Genomic DNA, 22,943 nt, shown 5'->3' with positions numbered 1-22,943 from the left:
TGGAACTACAGGGCTCACAAAGGTCATACCTGTGACCACATCCTAGAGTTCCACCGCCGGACTTGGAGGGAAGGACCCTGGCTGGGGTTCAGGGGGGTCCTTCATGGTTTCTTGCATCGGGGCCCTGAAGGTTCTAGTTACGCCACCGTACGGGATAATGTATTAGGCTGGTGCACCCTCATTTGTTTTTGTTTTTTTCTATGGAGTAGGACCTGGGATCCAATGAGACCATAGAACAATAGAGGTTAAGGTCAGAGGGGACTATAGGAATCAAAAAGCCTTCAACCCTAATGAGATGAATACAGAAATCCAAATACATCCAAAGAAGGAAGGAACGAAACAAACTATTCCCTTCTTATATTACTTATATTTCCTGTTGCGTTTAACTTACCAAACACGGTCCTGGCTGGGACTGACTCCCTGTTAAGCCAAAAGGACACTTGTGAAAGGATGACGGTCATTATACATGGTAGATAGGTCTGTATGACAAAGTATCCAATTTTCCTCTTCAGGTGGAAGTGAGTAGTCATGACAATGTATTCACCTAACAGGTAGGTAGGATAAAAATAATGCTTTAATTAAAACACATGTGGAACATTTAAGAGTTCGGATTTATACATTGTGCCATTTTTGAAAACAACGGCAACTATGGACCGGGTTGTTTTATGGGTTGTAATAGGCCAAGGGGGATACCATGAGGACTTCAGATCATATGCTTTTCAATCTAGCAAAAATGAATATGTCTAATGCCGCGTACACAAGACCGGACTTTCCGGCAGACTAGGTCCGACAGTCTTCCCGACGGACTTTCGGCAGAGTCCCGACGGACTTTCCGAACGAACGGACTAGGTCCGCTTGAAAGCCCATTCCTTTTGAACGTGATAACGTAAGATGGGACTAAACAAGGAAGTTCAATAGCCAGTAGCCGATAGCTTCCCTTGCGTCGTATTTGGTCCATCAGACCAGCACACGGTTTTCCCGATTTTTAGCCCGTCGGAATTGAGTCCGTCGAATAGATTTGAAACATGTTTTATTTCTAGGTCCGTCTGATTTTTATTTAGAAAAACGATCGGACTAGCCCACACATGATCGGATTGTCCGACGGATTAATCCCTTTGGACCTAGTCTGCCGGAAAGTCTGGTCGTGTGTACGCGGCATAAGAACTATAATGTCACATTATGATGACAATTAATACGAGGTGGTACCAAAAAGTTTACTGACTAGCTCTATTTACAAGAAGTTCTTTATTTATCTATGTTTACACACTATCACCTGCCACTTCTGGAATGTGCCCTGGAAGTCTTCTTTTTCAAAGTGTGTCAAGCACCTTCTGCTATTCGCACTGGATTTCTGCAATGGTGTCAAAACGGCAACCTTTGAGCTCGATCTTCAATTCTTTGCAGCAATGCTGTAAACTTTTTTTTTTTTTTTTCAGTTTAATACTCTTTATTCCATTTTCCTTCACAATTACAAAACATCTTAATACACGTCAACATTTTAAAAAACAATAATATATCACTATTACAAAAATAATTTATCATGCTATTTACAATAATTCTTGTCTTCTATATTCCGTGTTTCCTTAGTTATCATCCTTTTATCGTTAACCCTTCCCTCCTCCCCCTCCCTTCTCAAAAAAAACCCCCCCCTTTTTTTTTCTTCCTTCTTTTCCTTCCCTTCTCCTTACCCTTTCCTCCTTTCCTCTCTCCTTTATTACCTATTTTTCTAATATATTTTTGGGAGATTTACTCGTGGCGTAAGTTAAAGTCTACCTTACCTTTCATAGTTTTAATCTTATCTCTCTCCTACTCGTTTCTAATCTATAGGATACCCCATCTCATCTGCCCATGGCCTCCATATTTTTTCGAACTCTCTAAGATTCCCCCTTTTTACATATACTGTCTTCTCCTTCCATATTAATTCACTGATGACTTGGACCCATTCACTCACCAGTGGGGCCCTCTCCGCCTGCCATCTTTGTGCAATTATTCTACGCGCTTGGAATAGGCAGCGTACAACTGCCACCGTAGTACATTTTTGTTCTCCCAGCACCTTCCTATAGCCCAACACGCAGAATATCGGGTCCATTTCCAATTCTACCTCAAAAACTTTATTTATAGTTTCCACCACTCCCCTCCAATAACGAAACAGCTTCGGACATCGCCACACCATGTGCATGAGGTCTCCCTGTCTCTGGCATCTAGGGCATCTGTCATCATTTCTCCTACCAAACAAATATAGTCTCTTAGGTGTATAGTAAGCCCTGTGTACTAGCATCAGATGCAAGATTTTTTGTGAAGGAGAAACTGATGTCATTGGCCCTAGTTCCATTATTCTCCTCCATTGCTCATCTGATATTTCCCCCATATCCTCTTCCCACCTCCTCTTTTGGTTCGGGTGATCCATTTCCTGATTGAAATTTATACATAGCTGTTTATATATTACAGATATACAGATATATACAGATATAGCTGGCCTTATCTATTGTAAGTAACTTCCGAAGTAGAGGTGTTTTATCCCACACTGGCATATGTACACCGAACTGGGCTGGTAAAGCATGTCTCAACTGTAGGTATCTATAAAATGATTGTTGTGGTATATCGTATTATTTTTTTAGGTCCAGAAATGTCCTTAGGACATTGCCGTCATAGAGTTGGATCAGCCTAGTTATGCCCTGCCTTTCCCATATTTTAACCTTCCCTATTGAAAGTAGTTCCGGTAGATTTTTATTATCCCATAACGGCATAAATTCTGACAACCCTGTATACCCCATTTTTGCTTAAATTTATTTAGTAGTGGCATTAAATTTTTATTAATGTACTGATCAGGGTTTGCTGTCAAATATATACCCAGGTATTTCATAACATCCACCACCTTCACCTGAGGAGCCCCCGGCGCAACCACAGCATCTAGGGGGTCGACTCGAAGCAACTCTGACTTCCCCAATTAATAACTAGCCCCGTAAACCTTCCAAAGCCTTCTACTAATTTGACTGCCTGCCCCAGAGACTGGTCAGTGTCCCCCAAAAAAAGGAGAACATCATCCGCATATAAATCGATCTTTTCCTGTCTCTCTCCCTTCCTTTGGAACCCTTTTATCCCCGGATTTGACCTGACAGCTATTGCCAATGGCTCCATAGCAAGTGCAAAGAGCAGAGGAGACAATGGGCAACCTTGCCTTGTCCCCCTGCTCATTTCAATCTTTTCAGAATACTTGTTATTAACCCTTACCCTTGCGCTAGGGGCATTGTACATCATTTTGATCCATCCAGTAAAGGAGGATCCAAATCCAATTTTCTCCAACACACGCCACAAATACTCCCACTCTAGGCTATCAAAAGCCTTAGTTACGTCCAAGGACATTATAGCTCTTGCCCCCATGTTCTCTGACAGTGTCTGCATATTCAAAAATGCCCTTCGGTTATTCATACTGGTAGATCTTCCCAGGATAAATCCCATTTGATCTGGATGTACTAATTTTGTGATAAGTTGATTCAGCCTATTTAATAATACCTTGGCTAAAATTTTAACATCCGAATTCAATAAAGAAATCCGCCTATATGAGGCTACCTCTAATGGGTCCTTTTCTACTTTGGGAATCATGATATAGTTGCTTCTGTTATCGAGATGGGCAATTTTCCCTTCTCCACTGCACCCCTTAATGTCTTATACAGCTCTGGGAGCAGAGTCTCTCCATTGATTAGCCATCCCGATCACTGCTTGTTGTAATTCACCAAGGGTTATCGGGGCATCTAATGCTTCCCTCTCCTCAAGAGTAAGAGTCGCCAACTCCACTCCCTCCAAAAAGCTATCCATTTCCCCTTCCTCCCCCACCCCTTGTGATTGGTACAGTTCTCTATAATAAGCTCCAAAGGTTTCTGCTATCTCCTCGCCACTTAAGGACAGTGCCCCATTCATGGTTCTAATTCTGGGGACGACAGACGGAGGGGAGTTTGTTTTCACCAGCTGGGCCAACATTCTGCCCACCTCCTCCCCTTCCCCAAAGTAACGCTGTTTCTGAAATGTTCGTTTACTCTCCTCTTTTTTTTAATTGCTATCTTATACCCTTGTTGTTTATTTAACCACATTTTTTGTTTTTCTGGGGTTGGATCTTTTACATAGTTATTTTCGGCCTCTATCAGTTCCTTCCTAATACTTTCCTCCCAGATCCTGGATTTTCGCCTAATTCTTGCTACCTGCTGGATCAGGATGCCCCTAAGGAAAGCCTTTAGGGCATCCCATGTTACACTGGTTGGGGCGGTACCTGTATTAAACCTTATAAACTCTTGTAATTTTGACGAGACCTCCTCTACATCAGGGCTCAAGTCCTGCGGGAACACATGGGAATGGAGTTCCTGTACTTTTTCCACAACAGGAACTCAGTTCCCGTTAGCAGCCATGTCCTGCAAGACTTTGAAGTATGCGAGCTGTGTGGCAGGTGCTACACCAGCAGCTGCCGATACAGCTCGCAATAGTAAGTGCCGCACACCTGACCATTCAGACATTGCCAGTAGGGGGCCCCATGACAGCTTCCTCTTCGATCTACCTGTCAATCACAGCTAGCTGACGGGTAGATCAGGTCCCTGCTGCTAAGAGATTGTATTTAGTCAGACCTCTCGTGATGCGCTCCTCCCCGCCTGTCCCTCCTGATTTTCTGTTTCCTCACCTCTCCCCCTAACCCCTTACCCCCTGCATACTTGCTCTGTGTGTCCTGCTGAATCCCCCCTCCTCTACCTTCAGTGCCATATGATGAGAGAACCCAGAGGAGGAGCACAGCTATTCTGCTCACAGGACATGCAGGAAGAGAGGTGATCTGAGGGAGGAACATCAGTTTGGGGTGGTAAGCTGAGCACAATACCTGGCAAAGTTTTAATGCCAGGAGGGAAGTTTATGTGGAAATATGTGAAATTGGAATAGCAGCGAGTGCGTGTTGGAGCCTTGCAGAGTTTGCAGCCCCCCCCTCCAAGCTAACATACATCTCCTAAGCAGGAACACATCGCTATCTCAATTATTCTGTCCAGATAATGTGCAGTTAATTTATGACCTTTCCGTTTAAACTCACCACATAAACACTCTATATACAAAATAACATTCCCCAATAAAGATCAGAACATGATGTTCACATTTGCATGGAAGCACAATTGAATGAATGCTGATGTCACGATCGTCCTGGCGCCTCGTTTGCGCACGAGAGACTTACCCATAGAAGTTCGTTGTCAAGGACCCGTCGTGCTCCGTTAACGCGCGCTAGAGCGATCGGACGCACTCGCGTCGCCTTGAACGAACGCACGCGTGCACGTGGGGGCATGAACGGGCGCACGTCCACTCGCGCACGCTGACTCGTCGTGCGACCGTTTGGCGCCCTACGGTCTTCTTAAGGCACTTGCTCCCTTCCACTCGTGCTGACCAGTCTACAGCGCGTTCGGAGATCCTACTACCCTATACCTGTATCTGCTACCTTAGTTCCTGTTACCCGGCTTGACCTTGACCCTGATCCGTTGCTGCCTGCCTACGACCTCCTGCTTGCCTGACTACGCCTCTGCCTCATCCCTCTTGTACCACGTTGACCGCTACCTGCTGACCCGGCCTGTACCCGACTCCGCTGTTCCTACCTACCTGGTTGGATATCCTGTGACTGCTGTACCCGCTGACGTCCGTCTGCCAGCCAGTCTACCACTTGTGCCTGCCTACACCAGTCTCTTGTCTTCAGCTTCATCTGCTCGCTGTTGGTGTCCTGCTGCCCATCCGGACCAGCATCTACCCGCCAGGCACTTGTGCCCCCTGAACTGTTGAGCTTCTGTTACCATCTCCAGGGGTTCTTTAGCCAGGGGCTACGAGGGGCCGCTTCCTGCATTCCGGGCTCGCCTACTAGGTACGTGACAGTACTGGTCAGCCATGTCCGAGCCTGCGCAGGGAGCCTCCCCCATGGACGAACTGTGCCGCCATTTGGCCGGCCTCACCCAGGCAGTAAAGAGCCTACAGGAAGGCTACGGCAGACTGGAAGAGCAAGTCCAAGCACTATCTGCTTCTCCGCCCGTTGTTCCAGGGGGCCACACCCCGCCTTCAGTGGTGATGATGCCACCTGAACCCAGAGTACCAACCCCCGAGCGGTTCACTGGCGACCGGAACAAGTTTAGAGCCTTCCGTAACTCTTGTGAGCTCTACTTTGCCCTGCAACCGAGGACCTTCTCCCTCGAGGCGACCAAGGTGGGGTTCGTTATCTCCCTCCTAACGAGCGAACCCCAAGCCTGGGCACATCGCCTACTGGAACGCAAGGATCCATCCTTAGACACCTTAGACACCTTCTTTATGGCCATGTCAAGACTCTATGAGGATCCCCAACTTGCAGCAACCGCAGAGGCAGCCCTACACGTTCTGCAGCAAGGTCGCAGGCCTGTGGAGGACTACGTGTCGGAGTTCCGTCGGTGGAGCGCTGACACGGACTGGAACAACGCCGCCCTGCGATATCAGTTCCGCATGGGCCTGTCCGAGCCTTTGAAGGATGAGTTGGCACGTGTTGGCATCCCCGAAACCCTGGAGGGCTTGATAGACATTTCCGTTCAAATTGATAGGCGCTTGAGGGAACGCCGCCAAGAACGTTCCTCTTCAGCCGCACGCCCTGTCTGGATGTTGCCACGGGTACCTAGTTCCGCTCACCCAGCTCCTTCAGTTCCTGCCACAGCTACGCTGGATCCCCCAGAACCGATGCAGCTAGGGCTACTCCGTCCATCACTGACCCCAGAGGAACGCCAACGACGCCGGGTCAACAACCTCTGTATGTACTGCGGAGAATCAGGACACTTTGTTCGCTCCTGCCCAGCCAAGATACGTAAGTGCCTACCTGTTCCACCTGTTCCTTCGTCAGTGCTGTCTGAAAACTCCTCTCACCTGGCTGTTCCTGTTCTCTTGCAGCTTCCAGGAAGGACTATTTCAACCCACGCAGTTATTGATTCGGGGGCATGCAGTGGGTTTATGGACATATCCTTTGCCCTGAAGAACAAGATTCCCCTTAGACCGAGAGAGAAGGGACTCTCGGTATACCTGGCCGATGGGTCCGCTCTAGAATCAGGACCGGTGACTCAGGAGACTAGTCCCCTCTCTGCTGTCATCGCCGGGACCCACCAAGAATTTCTGTGCCTAGACGTCATCAAATCTCCCCTGTTCCCCATCATTCTAGGCATGCCTTGGTTGAAGGCACATAATCCACGTATCAACTGGGCCACCAGAAAGATTGAATTCCCTTCGGACTACTGCCTCCAGCATTGCTACCCAGCAATTAACGGGGACTCTCCGGCCCTCCTCTGTTTGGAAGCAGATGATGACACCCGGCAAGCCGTGCCTAGAGAATATCACGACTTCCTAGACGTGTTCAGTAAAAAAGGGGCTGAAACCCTACCACCTCATAGGACCTATGACTGCCCTATCGAACTACTCCCGGGGGCCGAGATTCCCTTTGGAAGAATTTTCCCTCTGTCTGAATCGGAACTTAGCACTCTGAAAACCTACCTGGATGAAAATCTTGAAAAGGGATTTATCCGGCCCTCTACTTCCCCAGCTGGAGCGGGGATTTTCTTTGTGGAAAAAAAAGACCACTCTCTACGGCCATGTGTGGACTATCGGGCGTTGAACAAAATCACGATCAAAAATCGCTACCCTTTGCCATTGGTTCCTGAACTGTTTCAGAGACTAGGTTCCGCTAAAATATTCTCTAAGCTGGATCTTCGGGGGGCTTACAACCTCGTCCGCATTAGGAAAGGGGACGAGTGGAAGACTGCCTTTCGTACCCGTTTCGGGCACTTTGAATACCGAGTGATGCCGTTCGGGCTGTGTAACGCTCCTGCCACGTTCCAGCACTTTGTTAATGACATTTTTAGGGATTACCTTGACCTGTTTGTAATTGTCTACCTTGATGACATTCTGATTTTCTCCCCCTCTCTAACAGATCACCGGGTACACGTAAAAAAGGTCCTGACCCGTCTCCGCCTTCACGGTCTATACGCTAAGCCCGAGAAATGTGTTTTCGAACAATCGAGCATCCAGTTCCTCGGCCTGATTATCTCGGTAAAGGGAATTGAGATGGATCCCCAGAAAATCTCCGCAATTCAGGACTGGCCTGCCCCCTCCGATAAGAAAGGAGTTCAGCGATTTGTGGGGTTTGCGAACTTCTACCGCAAGTTCATTAAGGGCTTCTCTGCAATTATCGCCCCCATCACCGGACTAACGAAGCAGTCTCGGAAGTTTCATTGGACTCCTGAAGCACAAGAGGCCTTTAAAACCCTAAAAGATTTGTTCGTATCCGCTTCTGTCCTGAAACATCCCAATCCTGCTCTTCCATACATCCTCGAGGTCGACGCTTCAGAGATTGCAGTAGGAGCGATACTTTCCCAGAGGCAGGGGGCCAAGTCCTTACTCCACCCAGTTGCCTTTTTTTCCCGTAAGTTGTCGGAGGCGGAGAGAAACTACGACGTCGGGGATCGTGAGTTACTGGCGATAAAATCCGCACTTGAAGAGTGGCGCTACCTGCTGGAGGGAGCCACCCACCCGATCCTGGTCTATACGGACCACAAAAATTTGGAGTACCTGAAAACCGCAAAGAGATTGAGGCCCCGTCAAGCCAGGTGGGCACTCTTCTTCTCCAGATTTTCATTTCACATTACCTACCGTCCCGGATCCAAGAATACCCAACCAGACGCTCTCTCCCGCATGTACAACCAATCGGAAAGCTCGCCATCCACAGATACTATCCTCTCTACGGGGAACTTCCTTCTGCTCCAAGGGGATGTGCTCTCCCAAATTAAGCAGGCTTCCGTAGGCCTAACACCTCCACCCGGTATCCCGTTGTCCTCCAGCGATGACCTTTTGTGGCATGGGAATCAGATCTTTGTTCCCCAAGAAGTTCGGACCCCAGTCCTGGCCGCCTGTCACGATCACCCACTGGCCGGCCACTTTGGGGTATTCAAGACTCTGGAACTACTCCAACGCACATTCTGGTGGCCTCGCATGAAGGACGACTGTAAGAGGTACGTGGAAACCTGTGTCATCTGCACCCGAAGCAAAGGCAGCAAGTCAAGAGCCTGGGGCCTGCTAAGACCGCTGCCTGTTCCTGATAGACCATGGAGGATGATCTCCATGGATTTCATCGTTGAACTCCCCCCGTCAGAGAACTATTCTACGATTTTCGTTATAGTCGATAGACTTACCAAAATGGCTCACTTCCTGCCCATGAAGGGCACTCCCTCAGCTACAGAGACAGCCAACACCTTTATCAAAGAAATCGTAAGACTCCACGGCATTCCCGTTAACATCACATCAGACAGGGGGGTGCAATTCACCTCGAGATTTTGGAGAGCGCTCTGCGGAGCCTTAAAGATCGATCTTTGTCTGTCCTCAGCCTACCATCCACAGACCAACGGCCAGACTGAGAGGACGAACCAGACCCTGGAGCAGTACCTCCGTTGTTTCTCCTCCTTCTCCCAGGACGACTGGGCCTCTCTCCTGCCTATGGCCGAATTCGGCTACAACAACACGGTCCACTCTGCCACCAAACAGTCCCCCTTCTACGCGAACTTCGGCTTCCACCCAGTATTCTTGCCTGGCACCTTCCCTGAATGTTCGGTACCAGCAGTACAGGATCGTCTTAACTTCCTTGAATCAAACAACAGGCTTCTACAAGAGACCCTAACCAAGTCCCAAGAGCACAACAAGGAAGTTTTTGACAGGAAAAGGAGGGGGGAGCTGGATCTCAAGATTGGGGACCAGGTCTGGTTGTCTACCTTGAACCTCAGATTGTCCTGCCCCTCTAAGAAGTTGGGTCCGAAATTTGTGGGCCCCTTTCCGATCAAAAGGAAACTGAATAACGTGGCTTTCGAACTTAAGCTTCCCGAGTCCTTCCGGATCCATCCAGTTTTTCACGTGTCACTACTCAAACCCGCAGTCCCGGACCCCTTCGTTGACAGGATGGCCGGCCCTCCAGAACCCGTGATGATCAATGGAGAAATTGAATTTGAGATCGAATCCATACTGGATTGCAGGAAAAGGCGAAACCAGACCCAATTTCTGGTCAAGTGGAAAGGGTACGGCCCGGAGGAGAATTCCTGGGAGCCAGAATCTAATATTCATGCTAAAAGACTCATCCGTGCCTTTAAGAACTCCCATCCGAGTAAGATGGCTCGGTTGGGCATCCGGAGGCTGCCCTTTGGGGGGGGGGCAGTGTCACGATCGTCCTGGCGCCTCGTTTGCGCACGAGAGACTTACCCATAGAAGTTCGTTGTCAAGGACCCGTCGTGCTCCGTTAACGCGCGCTAGAGCGATCGGACGCACTCGCGTCGCCTTGAACGAACGCACGCGTGCACGTGGGGGCATGAACGGGCGCACGTCCACTCGCGCACGCTGACTCGTCGTGCGACCGTTTGGCGCCCTACGGTCTTCTTAAGGCACTTGCTCCCTTCCACTCGTGCTGACCAGTCTACAGCGCGTTCGGAGATCCTACTACCCTATACCTGTATCTGCTACCTTAGTTCCTGTTACCCGGCTTGACCTTGACCCTGATCCGTTGCTGCCTGCCTACGACCTCCTGCTTGCCTGACTGCGCCTCTGCCTCATCCTTCTTGTACCACGTTGACCGCTACCTGCTGACCCGGCCTGTACCCGACTCCGCTGTTCCTACCTACCTGGTTGGATATCCTGTGACTGCTGTACCCGCTGACGTCCGTCTGCCAGCCAGTCTACCACTTGTGCCTGCCTACACCAGTCTCTTGTCTTCAGCTTCATCTGCTCGCTGTTGGTGTCCTGCTGCCCATCCGGACCAGCATCTACCCGCCAGGCACTTGTGCCCCCTGAACTGTTGAGCTTCTGTTACCATCTCCAGGGGTTCTTTAGCCAGGGGCTACGAGGGGCCGCTTCCTGCATTCCGGGCTCGCCTACTAGGTACGTGACAGCTGATTATTCAGAGAATTACCGTATTTATGTTTATTGAGGATTGTTGCTTTTTTATGTACTAACAGTTAAGCTTCATACACACAATACGAAAATTGGATGAAAAATAACACTTTTGAAGCGTTCGTGCACAAGAGCGTATCATTTTTTTTTTTTTTTTGGTGTGGGAGTGGATCTTGGGTGGCAGTTCCCACACTTTTTTCCCCAGGACTTGACCCCTGCTCTACATCCTTTATTAGTTCTAACCAAACGGGCTAATTTTTCATCCCCCTTGTGTTCTCTTTTCCCCCGTGCTTAATGTCACTCTTAGCAATGAGTGGTCTGAGACCCCTCTGGGCATATATACTATATTCCTTATATTTTGTACTATTTCCGCATTTCCTAGGGCCAGGTCTATTCTAGAGAGGGTAAAATAAGATCTTGAAAAACAGGAATATTGTTTAACTTTCAAATTTCTCTCTCTCCACAGGTCCATTAACCCTATTTCCTTCAAAAAACAACTCAACCTGGTTGCACCCATATTCCTGGATCGCACCCTGGGGGGGAGCCTGTCAATCTCTTCATCGAGGACTTCATTGAAGTCACCCAGCGCTATAACCGGGACGTCTTCCTTGTCCCCAATGAATTCCATTAATTTATACACAACCACCATTTTAAACGGTGGAGGAATATATATATTTTCCAAGATACAACATCTACCCTCCAATACACCATACAGAAAAACATATCGGCCCAATTCGTCGATACTGGCCTGCCTGCAGGAGAAACTCACCCCGTCTTTTACTATCACACTCACTCCTCTTGAGTAGGAGGTATGTACTGAATGATACTGCTGTTGATATTTCCTGTTTTTTAATTGTGATATAGACATCTTTGTTAAATGTGTCTCCTGCAGGCAGGCCAGTCCAACATCAAGCCTCTCCAACATAGAAAAAACTGTCGCTTTTTTAATCGTACTACCCAGACCCCTCACATTCCAGGACCCAATATTAAGTGTTTTAGCCGGTATCATCTGTCATATGAAAAAGAAAAAACGGAATAAAGGAGAAGAGAGCAACACGAATACATGGAGCAGATATATATAGTACCTATAATGTACAGACCCTACAGATATCGCCATATTCAAAATACTCCCATATACATTTCACCTCCTTTTGATTATTCAGTGTTCTATTTACTTGTAAATTAACTTTAACCATTGTGTGTATTTCCTTATCAGAATGCTTACTAGTGTTTATCTCATTCTCCTGTTCATTTATCGTGCAGTATTCAATCTTTACCTTCTCGTGATATTTTTCATACAATTTTCCCTTCCACCTCCCCCCCAACCCCCCCTCCCCCCTTCCCCCCCATCCCTCTCCCCCCTTCCCTCCCTCCACCTATCAAGGTGCTCCCTAGGGGGATTTAACGTGACCATACCATCCATACACCTTCTTTTTCCCAAGCTCCCATGTGCCTCCCCCACTATCTCCCTTCCATAATACCTCAGTTTACCTTCCACTTCCCACTATTTTTATCCAACCACTACCCCTCTCCCTTTTTCTTTACCTTTCCTTTTCCCTTTCTTCCCTTCCTCTCTTTCCTCTCTCCCTTCCCACTCCCCCCTCCCCCTCCCTCCCCTTCACTTTCTAAATTCCCTCCCTTTCCCCCTGGTTTCTTTGCAGGGTCTCCTTATTAGCTTCCAACCATAGTGATGCCCCAGCTGGGGAATCAAAAATCTGAGTCCCATCCGGTGCCATCACACGCAATCTTGCTGGGTATAAAAGTGCATATGCTACTCTATATAGCTGCAGTGTAGATTTAATTCTACGGAATTCCACCCTGCGTCTCTGCAGTTCAAGAGAATAGTCTGGGTAAAGTGAGATCTTCGTGCCTTTATAGGAGATGTTCCCCATCTCCCTCGCCTTACGCATCAGTGTCACTTTATCTTTATAGTTAAAGAACTTCAGCAGCATGGGTCTAGGACGGCCTCCAGGGGGCGGGGCTCTAAAAGGAACCCGATGGGCCCATTCTATCGAAAAAAAGGGTGAAAAACTTTCTTTTCCAAAAAGTTCTATAAGCCAGGCTTCCAGGAATTTTATGGAATCAGGACCTTCACTTTTCTCAGGTAACCCCATCATCCTGATATTATCCCTTCGGGATCTGTTTTATTTTTCATCCATTTTAAAAGCATAACTATCCAATTGTATTGGATGTACATCATCTTCCAACTGACTTATCCTTGTTTCCAACACCTTTGTTCTTTCAACTACTTTTTGAATATCTTGTCGGACCAATAACAATTCCTCCTTCATTCCTGTTAATTGGACGGCCAATTCTCCCAATGAAAATTTACATGCATTTACCGCTTGTAGAACATCCTTCAATGTTGGGGCCTCCTCCACAGGTGAACTAGTACTCAAGGCAGATTCCAGATCACATTGGGTATCCCCCTGACTTTTATTGCTTTTACTCTTATGTCCAGTTACTACCAGAGCCATTGTAGATGGTTGACCTTGGCTTTTTCTATCAGCTGGGGCCCCCTGGTGTATTTTTGTTTGCACCGTTTGTCCTCCCTTTGTTGGGGTTTGACCAGGGGTATGAACATAACGCTCTAATTTTGCCGCAGCTGCTGTCTGGTTATTTTTTTCTTTAGAAGAGCGAAGTTGTTGTGACCCCACATTTTCCTGTTGCACCTGTTCCTTGATGGGAGTGTAGGGGTTTCATGGGAGTATGGGTGAAGAAGGGAGGTTCATTGGAGTATGGATGATGAGGGATTCATGGATGAATGAGGTGGTTCATAGAAGTATGGGTGAGGGGAGTTGATGGGAATATAGGGGTTTCATGGGAGTATGGGTGAGGGGGTTGATGGGAGTATAGGGGTTTCATGGGAGTATGGGTGAGGGGGGTTGATGGGAGTATAGGGGTTTCATGGGAGTATGGGTGAGGGGGGTTGATGGGAGTGTGGATTATAGGAAGATAGGTCAGGGGAGTACAGGTGGGAAAGTTCACGTGAAAACAAGTTGGGGAAGGTGTGTTAGGTTCAAGTAGTACTGGTAGGGGGAGCGGTGTTCATGAAAGTAAATGGCAGGGGGATCTGAAATGGAAATACACATATGGATGAAGGGAATAAGGGTCATGGAAGCACTGGGAGAAAAGGTAAAGAAGCAGCCGAAAAGTTCGCCAAATAATGAGAATTTATTTGGCAAAAATATAATTTCACATGTATGCAGCCTGTATGGCCCCCTTTAGCAAGTTTCCTATAAGAAGTACATGTCCTATGCTAATAATCCTAAAATTTCATGAAATTTGTCTCACCATTGCGGTCTGTCATGTTCACATATAATAAAGCTTACCTGTACTCGATCGGATGGTCTCAGTCCCTAACACCAGGCCAAGCAGGTCATATTGGTTGAGTCTAGAGCCATCGGGGGCTACGGCTACTGATTTGTCAGAGCCATTTGTCCAAGCATAAACCACTTCTGTACTGGGATAGGCATCTGTAGAACAAGCACACAGATTACTGGGGGTTCCAATGTTCCCCCGGTTGGTTTTAAACACAGCTCACCTTCAATCCGGAGCTGTCCCCTGCAACACATCTTTTCTGCTACAAGATGTGCTCAGTCATCCAGGCTTAAAAGGCACCCAGTGTCATTAAATCTGGAAGACTGAGGTGATCCTGTGAAGGCAGAAAGTCCTGGACCTGCCCTCCAAGGGGCATCACAACGACAACCTGAACTTGCAGCGTAATAATGCAGAGAACTGCACTGGCATCATAATTTTTGCAGTGTTCTCTGAATCACTGGGATCCCACCACCAGGAGGGGAGGCGAAAGGAGAATAGGACATTGTAAAAAGTTAAAGTGTTCTTTTCTGGCTCCGGCTCCCCAGGTGTAAAATGCATAATGCACTTTATCCTATCCTCCTAGGTGTCCCTGTTCCCCTCTCCCCACCTATGTCTGACTACATATATACCAAGGAGACAAATACTTAATTGGTTAAAAGGTACATAAGGTACATATAGTTACATAGTAGGTGAGGTTGAAAAAAGTCCAACCTACAAGTAAAGCATTCCAGCTGAAATGAGAATAATACCCGCTACACAATCAATGGGAAACCATCAAACCAAAACCATCCCATTCAAGTGAATGCGGCCTTGCCACAACCACATCCATTGCACATGGTTGCGCCGCTGTGGTGTGGGCTTTTAGGGGCTATAATAGGCACTGGGGAGGTGAAATTACGCTTTTTTGGACCAGTATTTTTTAATTATTATGAGCATTCTTCTTTGACTTTTTTTGCTGCCTGTTTGTTTTGTACTTTAATAAGTCAACGAATATCTACAAACTATTCGAGTCCTTATGTGGGCCAATTTTCTTACATTGGAAAATCAATGGATTTGACATTATAAAGTCTCTTCCCCCAAAAAAATAGTGAACAGTTGAATATGAAAAGTGTTTCATGCATATACAGATACTTACAGCTTCCAAATTTCAGTGGGCAAGCATGAACATCCATTGGGAAATCTTCTAGGTGCATTGTGCATTCAGCATGAATTGTAAGCCTAGACAAGAGTAAAAATAAAACAATACAGGAACTTCAGACAGATCGAAAAGATACACATTATTGCGGCAATGTATTCAATAGAATATAATTACATTTATTTATTCTTTTCACCGCAAGCAGAATAAGGTAAGAACGTGGAGGTGCCTGGTGTAGTTCCCCAAATTGGCCACTAGATTTCTCCATAGTTAGAGTTGGGAATCCTGTAGTGAGAGTAGCCAATGTAGGTGCCAAAGTAGCCCCCCACGGTGTGGTGTATCCTAAATAGTGAGGTAGTGCCAGCCCTGCCACTGCCAATGTGGGACATCTTGGGTAAGAGGGTTTTGTATAAATAGTCTGGCAGGAGTCCACGTGGCCATAACCTGGTAATGGGAAGCTGTGCAAGGACCACTCCACCAAAGATGTAATCAAAGAGACTCTATCTTCTGAGAGCTTCTCCTTAGGGGAAAAGTGAGGAAGGAGAGATGTGAGACTAATGGGACTACTCACTTCCATTGGGTATGGGATGTAGGACTCCAACAAAATCCCCTATGGGCTGCTCCTCAACTCAGCTCTGCTCTGCTGTTATCTATTTGTAACTGAAGGATTGTGCCATCACCATTTGGAATGACTGCAGCATGTAAATATTTACAGTACAGAATATCAACTGTGTTTCAGTAAAGTGTTTAAAAAAACTGTAGTTGCATGGACACTTGTTTTTCCCAATGTAGAATGGAGGCTTCCTCTGGAAAGGAAACTGTGTTGGAAGGCCTGTTGCTGGGGTCCATTGCTGTAGGCCTGTGGAAGGTATGGATCGGGCTACTGGGTGGTGTTGGTCAGGCCAGGCCAGGGCCCTCCTGGTGGATGCCTCTATAATGGTGCCCAGAGGATGATCCTGGGTACATAGTAGCTCAGTGAGCCTAGGACATTGATGGAAAAACCTTGGCACCCCAGATGTTTTGGAATTATATTTCCCATGATGCTCAACCACACTCCAGAGTGCATGAGCATCATGGGAAATGTAGTTCCAAAACATCTGGGGTGCCAAAGTTTGCCATCACTGGCCTAGTGGAATGACCAATCCCAGGTAGGAATGGGTTGAAGAGTACAAATGCTACTCCACCACGAGGCTGTACATTGCAAGGACAGCATGGCTACATAGTATAAGTACCATAAACTGATCAGGTTTTAGATGGCCTTTAATGGGTTCTCAGAGCCACTGGCCACAGTGTGGAGCCTGCAGTGTCCTACAGAGTTCTCTCTGCAGAATGCTACAGTGAACACATTATAATTGGTAGAGAGCTCAGTCACATGACATTGCTGTGGGCAGTGGACAGTATTTCAGTAACCGCAGCCAGACAAGTCACCTCATAGTGTACAGTAGGGTCCCATTATATGTGAGTCTCAGCAGCTTGTTGGGTGTTGTCATGTTATGAGCAACTGATTTCTTTCCATTGTGAAAGAAGGTGTCCGGGGTCCAGATCTTGCTGGCCAACAGGTTATTCAGAGGCAGAGTTTTTATAGGCCCGTCAAATTTTAATCGCTCGTCCAGCCAGCTTTGTCGAAAGAAGACATCAATAGTATACTCCTAAAAGAGAGAGATATCAAAAGATGTAAGTACGAGAAATAAAGAAATTAAGCATCTAAATGTACAAAATAGAATTTCAGGTCTATAACATTTGTACTACGCAACCTATATTGTACACATCCTTTCCATTTTTTGGTTATTGAGGAACGTCAGGTACAAAGGACCAAGATGGCTGTTCTTAGTGCCTTAAGGAGATGCTAGTCTCTATCAAATTATAATTTAGGTCCTCAAGGATAATTCATGGCGATACTAAGATACATTGCTGAAGCCCTGAAGAGGGGGGACTTCCCCCCTGAAACACATTGGCTTTATCAGATGCTCTTAACCAGTAAATGATTCAAAAGAACATTTTTAATAATGCGATTCTTTGTGGTAGATGCCCCTCAATACACACTCAAGATCTATCAAAGACAAAAATCCATATTTAACTCACCATATCTGTGTCTGAAACAGGGCCAAAACTGGTGACGTATATTTCAGTCTTAACTTCCGTTACTGATTCTAAAAAATTAAGATGTGAACGTATTAATACAAACTATAACTCGTAACAAATGTCTATATAAAAGTATATCACAAACTAATGTGCTTGCAATGTTTTATCAGAGCAAAGCATTCGCTGATTGGACAAGGTGGAGAGTTGGGGCATTAACGTCACGCTCTTCACCTCCAATCAGAGAACTCTTTGCATTCATTCAGAAAATGCAAAGCATTATCTGCATGGCACCCTTGCCAAGTGTGACCAAAAAAGACAAAATTTAGGTGCCACTCAGGTGGAGAGGTAAACTCCAACTAGACTGAGTGCAGGCAGGGACAGGGAGCTCGTCCTAGCTCCAAGCTGCAGCAAAGTCAAAGGAAAAGGTCCATAAGCCACATATCATGAAGCAGACCCATGTGTATTGAGTGAGATGAATGGCAGCCTCAGCCCAGGCTCCAGCAAGGCCACATCCCTAAACAAGTTTCGCTAAGCCCGTTGGAGTCTAACCACTTCAGCCCCAGAAGGATTTACCCCCTAAATGACCAGGTCAATTTTTGTGATACGGCACTGCTTTGCTTTAACTGACAATTGTGCGGTCGTGCGACGTTGTACCCAAACAAAGTTGATCTTATTTTCTCTTATATTCACCGACCGACACAGCTCCTCTCTGTAACTAAATGGGTTTGTTACCCTGCCAATACACAGAACTTTCAGTACCGCCCCGGGGGGCGGACCCTGTGCTAACAACCCTCCCTGTTGCCCCAGCAGACTCAGTTTTTATTTTGCCTAGTGAAGGAGAATGACCTAGGAACCCTGTGGGCCCTTTGGTCCATTTTTTTGATGCAGGATTTATACTTTTGCGCAAGATGAAAGATCCTGGGATCTTCTATCAACTGCCAGCTGGGTGACAGGCTGGTTGAGTTATCCTTGTAGTCCCCCCAGTCTGGCCATCGAGCGTGTGCAGGTCGCAGCTAAGACTCGGCAGGCCACAACATACCTCAGCTCCAGAGGTGGTCGGTGAGCTTCAATGCTCTGGGGTATACATATGACCGGGCTACTGATGTCTGGATCACAGTATACCGGGCCAGCAGCCACCCTGTAACTGTGCAGGAGTGGGTCTGTGATGGAATGTCTCCCAGCTCTTCAGGACTGGTAAGTACGGCTCTCCTTCCTCGGGGGGTTGAGCAGCTGGGTATTCCCTGGGAGGTCAATTCGGGGACCACCTCACCTCCTTCTCTTCTCTCCCACGTCCCTATCTTCCCTTACTCCCCCCGGGGGGGGTTACTGCATGTGCTGCGGGCGGTGTGTGTATGGGGATCGCTGGGTCTCTCACCTGTGGGGAGGTCTGTGCGGGTAGTGATGGTCCTGATCCCTGTGTGGGGGTTCCCAAAAGGTGTCTGTGGGGGTTTATTGCTGGTTTAAGGCAGCGCTGTTTGATGATTTTTCCTGTCACCGCATGGCACTGTCCGGCAGCCATTTTTACTGAGGGCAGAGCAGGTTCCCCTTGTAAGCCTCGGCAGCCATTTTCTAGGAGATTTTCCTATTAGTTGCATTGGCGGCCATTTTTTTGAAGCCCGACCGCTCTTTGCAGTTCTCTTGTGACAGCATTACATGTGCTCTCACATGCTGTTTCCTGTGTCCACTGTGTATACAGGATGCTGGATGGCCATTTCCTGAATGCTGGTGCAAGCTCTGCAGATCGTTTCACTGCTATTTTCTACAGCTGCTGCCAACACATTTTCCTCACTCTGCACTTGGGTAACCTCCTGGGGACTACAGGCAAGACTAGTGACCATCACAGAACGCCCCAGGGTGGTGAGTCTGGCGCTAGGAACCTCCCTTCACCCCAACCCAGGTGGCGGCTGCAGGAGAGTGGGACCTTCACTGACCTAAGTCCCCTTGCAGGTGGCAGACAGGGTAGGGTCAGCATGGCTTCAGAAACTGGTGTTTCTTCCCCCGAAATCCAGGCTATTGCAACAGTGTCACCTGCGGATAGCGCTGTGCCCATGGACACAATGACGGCGGTCCTTAACTCTTTTGTTGCTAAAATAGAGGCGGTGCGTGGAAGGAAAGGTGCGCGTAAAAGGCCCCCCCCACCCCTGTCCTCTGGGGAGAGCTCTGATGCAGACTCTGGCCCTGCTGCGGCTGGTGACCCCTGCTCTGACCTATCAGACGAGGCTGACCAGGACCATTCGGACAGCGAGGATGATTCCCCGTCCGGGTCCGGGCACGACAAAGCTCTTGTTGGAGCACTTATTACAGCTGTGCGTGATACCCTGAAGATCCAGGAGCCAGCGGATCCCCCTGCTGATTTTTGGGTCCTGCAAGCCAGCACGTTCACCTAAGGTGTTCCCGTATTTGGCTTATTTTGACAAGTTCATCTACAGGGAATGGGGTCGGCCGCAACGGACCTTTTCGGTCCCCACAAACATGGCGGTGTGCTACCCCTTTGAGGAAAGCCTTTTCAAGAAATGGTCGGCTCCTCTGGTTGTGGACCCCCCAGTATCTAGGTTAAATAAAGTAACCACGATCCCAGTTGAGGGGACTCCTGCATTCAAGGATCCCACGGATAGGAAGGCCGAGGCTGTGGCTCGTTCCTTGTTTACGGTTGTGGGGTCAGCCGTGCGACCAGTACTGGCATCCGCACTGGTGTTGCAGACACTGACTGAGTGGGCGAAACTTTTGCACTGTGAATTGGGAGAGCAGAACGCCTCCCCTGTCTGCGTGGAACTAGCAGACCAACTAGTGCAAGGCCTCCAGTACGTTTGTAACGTAGCCCTGTATACTCTCCCCCTGTTATCCAGGACTTCAGTGTCAGCTGTGGTGCTGAGGCACCAGGTTTGGCTAAAATGCTGGTCTGCTGACCAGGCAACCAAGAAAGCCCTGACGGATCTTCCCTTCCTTGGTGACCGGCTCTTTGGAGCTTCGTTGGATGACATTATTAAAAATGCCACGGGTGGTAAGAGTACACTACTCCCACAGGCCAGGAAGGCTAAGAAGTCACGCGGCAGGCAATGGCCCTCTTTTTCCACTTACAAGCGGCTTTTTCGCCCACCCGGTGCTTCGACAAAACGTTCCCAGCCCGACAGGACATCCACGGATGGTCAAAAGTGTCCCTGGAACCGCAAGCCTAACAAGCTTGGGAACAAGAGTGCTACCGCATGAAGGTTTGCCCCCACCCATATATCCGGTGGGGGTCGTCTTCAGGAGTTTGCAGCCCGGTGGACCTCCCGGTTATCCGACCAATGGGTCTGCGACCTGATTTCCCCAGGCTAAAAGATAGAGTTTCTCTCTTGGCCGCCGAACAGATTGTTCCCCTACAGCATACCCACGTCCCCGGTTCGCCGGGAGGCCCTGTTAGGGGCGGTGAGGGACTTGCTGAATCAGGGGATGATTTACCAGTTCCAGAATCGGAACGCTTCCAGGGGTTCTACTCAAATCTGTTTGTGGTTCCCAAGAGGGAAGGGGTACGTCCAATCTTGGACTTAAAAGCCCTCAATCACTTTGTAAAAGTGCAGAGGTTCAGAATCGAATCAGTTCACTCAGTAGTCGCTGCTCTCCATTAAGGGGACTCCCTGGTGTCCTTGGACATCCAGGATGCATACCTGCACATACCCATATGCCTTCGGCATCAAAAATGTCTGCGTTTGGCTCTTTAATTTGTGGGTCTTCCCTTTGGCCTGGCATGAGCCCCCCGAGTCTTTACCAAAGTACTGGCTCCAGTATTGGCGCTGCTGCGGCAACGCGGTATCGCGATCGTGGGTTACCTAGACGATCTCATGAGAGCATCTTCCGCCCCTGAATTAGAGGAGGATGTGGCGATCACCATGCAGACTCTGCGAGAATTTGGGTGGCTGTTGAACCTAAGGAAGTCGGTGGTTGTACCGACCCAGCGTCTGGAGCACCTGGGTTTACTATTGGACTCCAGGGAAGCGAGGGTCTTTCTCCCTTCAGACAAATTGCAGACTCTCAGATCTGCGGTCAAACTACTGATGAACCGCAAGTGGTCGTCACTCCGCTTCTGCTCGCGAGTGCTGGGGCTCATGGTAGCCTCCTTCGAGGCAGTACCTTATGCCCAGTTCCACATCAGAGTCCTGCAGAAGGAGATTTTGACAAAATGAGACAAATCTCCGTTGTCCCTGGATTGACAGATCCAGGTCAGCCAGCCAGTCAGGGACTCTCTGATCTGGTGGTTGAGGTCCCCGGTGATTCAGTCTGGAAAATCCTTCCTTCCTCTGAAATGGACGGTGATCACTACGGACGCCAGTCTATCAGGCTGGGGTGGAGTGATGGGGATTCAGTCGGCTCAGGGCCTCTCGAATCCAAGTTGCCGATCAATCTGCTCGAATTGAGAGTGATCAGGCTGTGCCTCCACACATGGTCGATGTGTCTTCAAGGCCGTCCGACCAGGATACAGTCAGATAACGCCACGGTGGTGGCGTACATAAATCACCAAGGGGGAACAAGAACCTCAGCCGCTGCTTAGCTCACATACTTAGGTGGGCAGAGCGACACGTTCCGGTCCTGTCAGCCATTTACATCCCGGGGGTGGAAAATTGGCAGGCGGACTATCTGAGTCGACAGATGCTGGACCCAGGAGAATGGGCATTGCATCCGGAGATATTTAAGCGATTGTGCCTGAAATGGGGCACAACAGATGTGGATCTATTGGCCTCCTGCCTCAACCAGAAGGTGCCGAGATTCGTGTCCAGGACAAGAGATCCGTGGGCAGACGCGTCACACGCGCTGGTGGCTCCATGGGATCAGTACCAGCTGATCTACGCCTTTCCTCCGATAAAACTGTTGCCACACCTGCTGCTCAGAGTGGAAGCCGACGAAATCCTGATGATCCTGGTGGCCCCCGATTGGCCTCAGTGGCCCTGTTACACAGACCTGGTGCGTCTGGTGGCAGACACTCCCTGGCGGCTGCCGCTGTGAGAGGACTCCTATCTCAAGGTCAAATCTTTCACCCTGCTTTACCATCACTGCCATTAACGGCATGGCTGTTGAGAGCCAGGTGCTGAGGAACCGGGGTCTGTTGGACTCTGTGATTTCAACTATGTTGAGGGCGCGGAAATCTTCTTCAAGGAAGATATACCATCGTACCTGGAAGGCCTATATCTCCATGTGGGAGGAGAAAGGGTGGCATCCGCGCTCCTTTTCTATATCCAGGATCCTGCTGTTTCTTCAGCAAAGTGTCGACCAGAAGTTGGCGTTGAGCACCATTAAGGGGCAAATTTCAGCTCTGGCTGTCTTTTTCCAGCGACCCCTGGCGTCTCATTCATTAGTGAGTACCTTTGATCAGGGGGTACGACATGTAGTCCTTCCGGTCTGTCCACCGTTACCTCCGTTGGATTTTAACCTGGTGTTGTCGGCGCTTCAAAAGCCGCCGTTTGAGAATATCAGGGAGATTCCCTTGTTAACC

General features: G+C 48.4%; 1 protein-coding gene across 1 annotated transcript in view; it reads right to left on the bottom strand.

Moving 5' to 3' along the window:
• The window catches only part of LOC143952483 (gamma-aminobutyric acid receptor subunit alpha-3-like), a 157,628-nt gene that overhangs the window by 47,512 nt on the left and 87,173 nt on the right, over nucleotides 1–22,943 (bottom strand). Inside the window, exons 5-9 of the mRNA XM_077465203.1 lie at nucleotides 17,477–17,544; nucleotides 16,823–17,043; nucleotides 15,395–15,477; nucleotides 14,271–14,414; nucleotides 392–544 (exon numbers count right to left, since the gene is read on the bottom strand). Coding sequence (XP_077321329.1) covers nucleotides 392–544; nucleotides 14,271–14,414; nucleotides 15,395–15,477; nucleotides 16,823–17,043; nucleotides 17,477–17,544 — 669 coding nt within the window. The remainder of the gene's footprint in view (nucleotides 1–391; nucleotides 545–14,270; nucleotides 14,415–15,394; nucleotides 15,478–16,822; nucleotides 17,044–17,476; nucleotides 17,545–22,943) is intronic.

This window comes from Lithobates pipiens, unplaced genomic scaffold (assembly GCF_037356315.1).
Source record: "Lithobates pipiens isolate NorthernLeopardFrog02 unplaced genomic scaffold, aLitPip1_a1.2 Scaffold_1, whole genome shotgun sequence".
In the NCBI taxonomy this organism is placed as follows: Eukaryota; Metazoa; Chordata; class Amphibia; order Anura; family Ranidae; genus Lithobates; species Lithobates pipiens.
The sequence above is the reverse complement of the archived record's forward strand: the minus strand, read 5'-3'. Positions and strand labels throughout refer to the sequence as shown.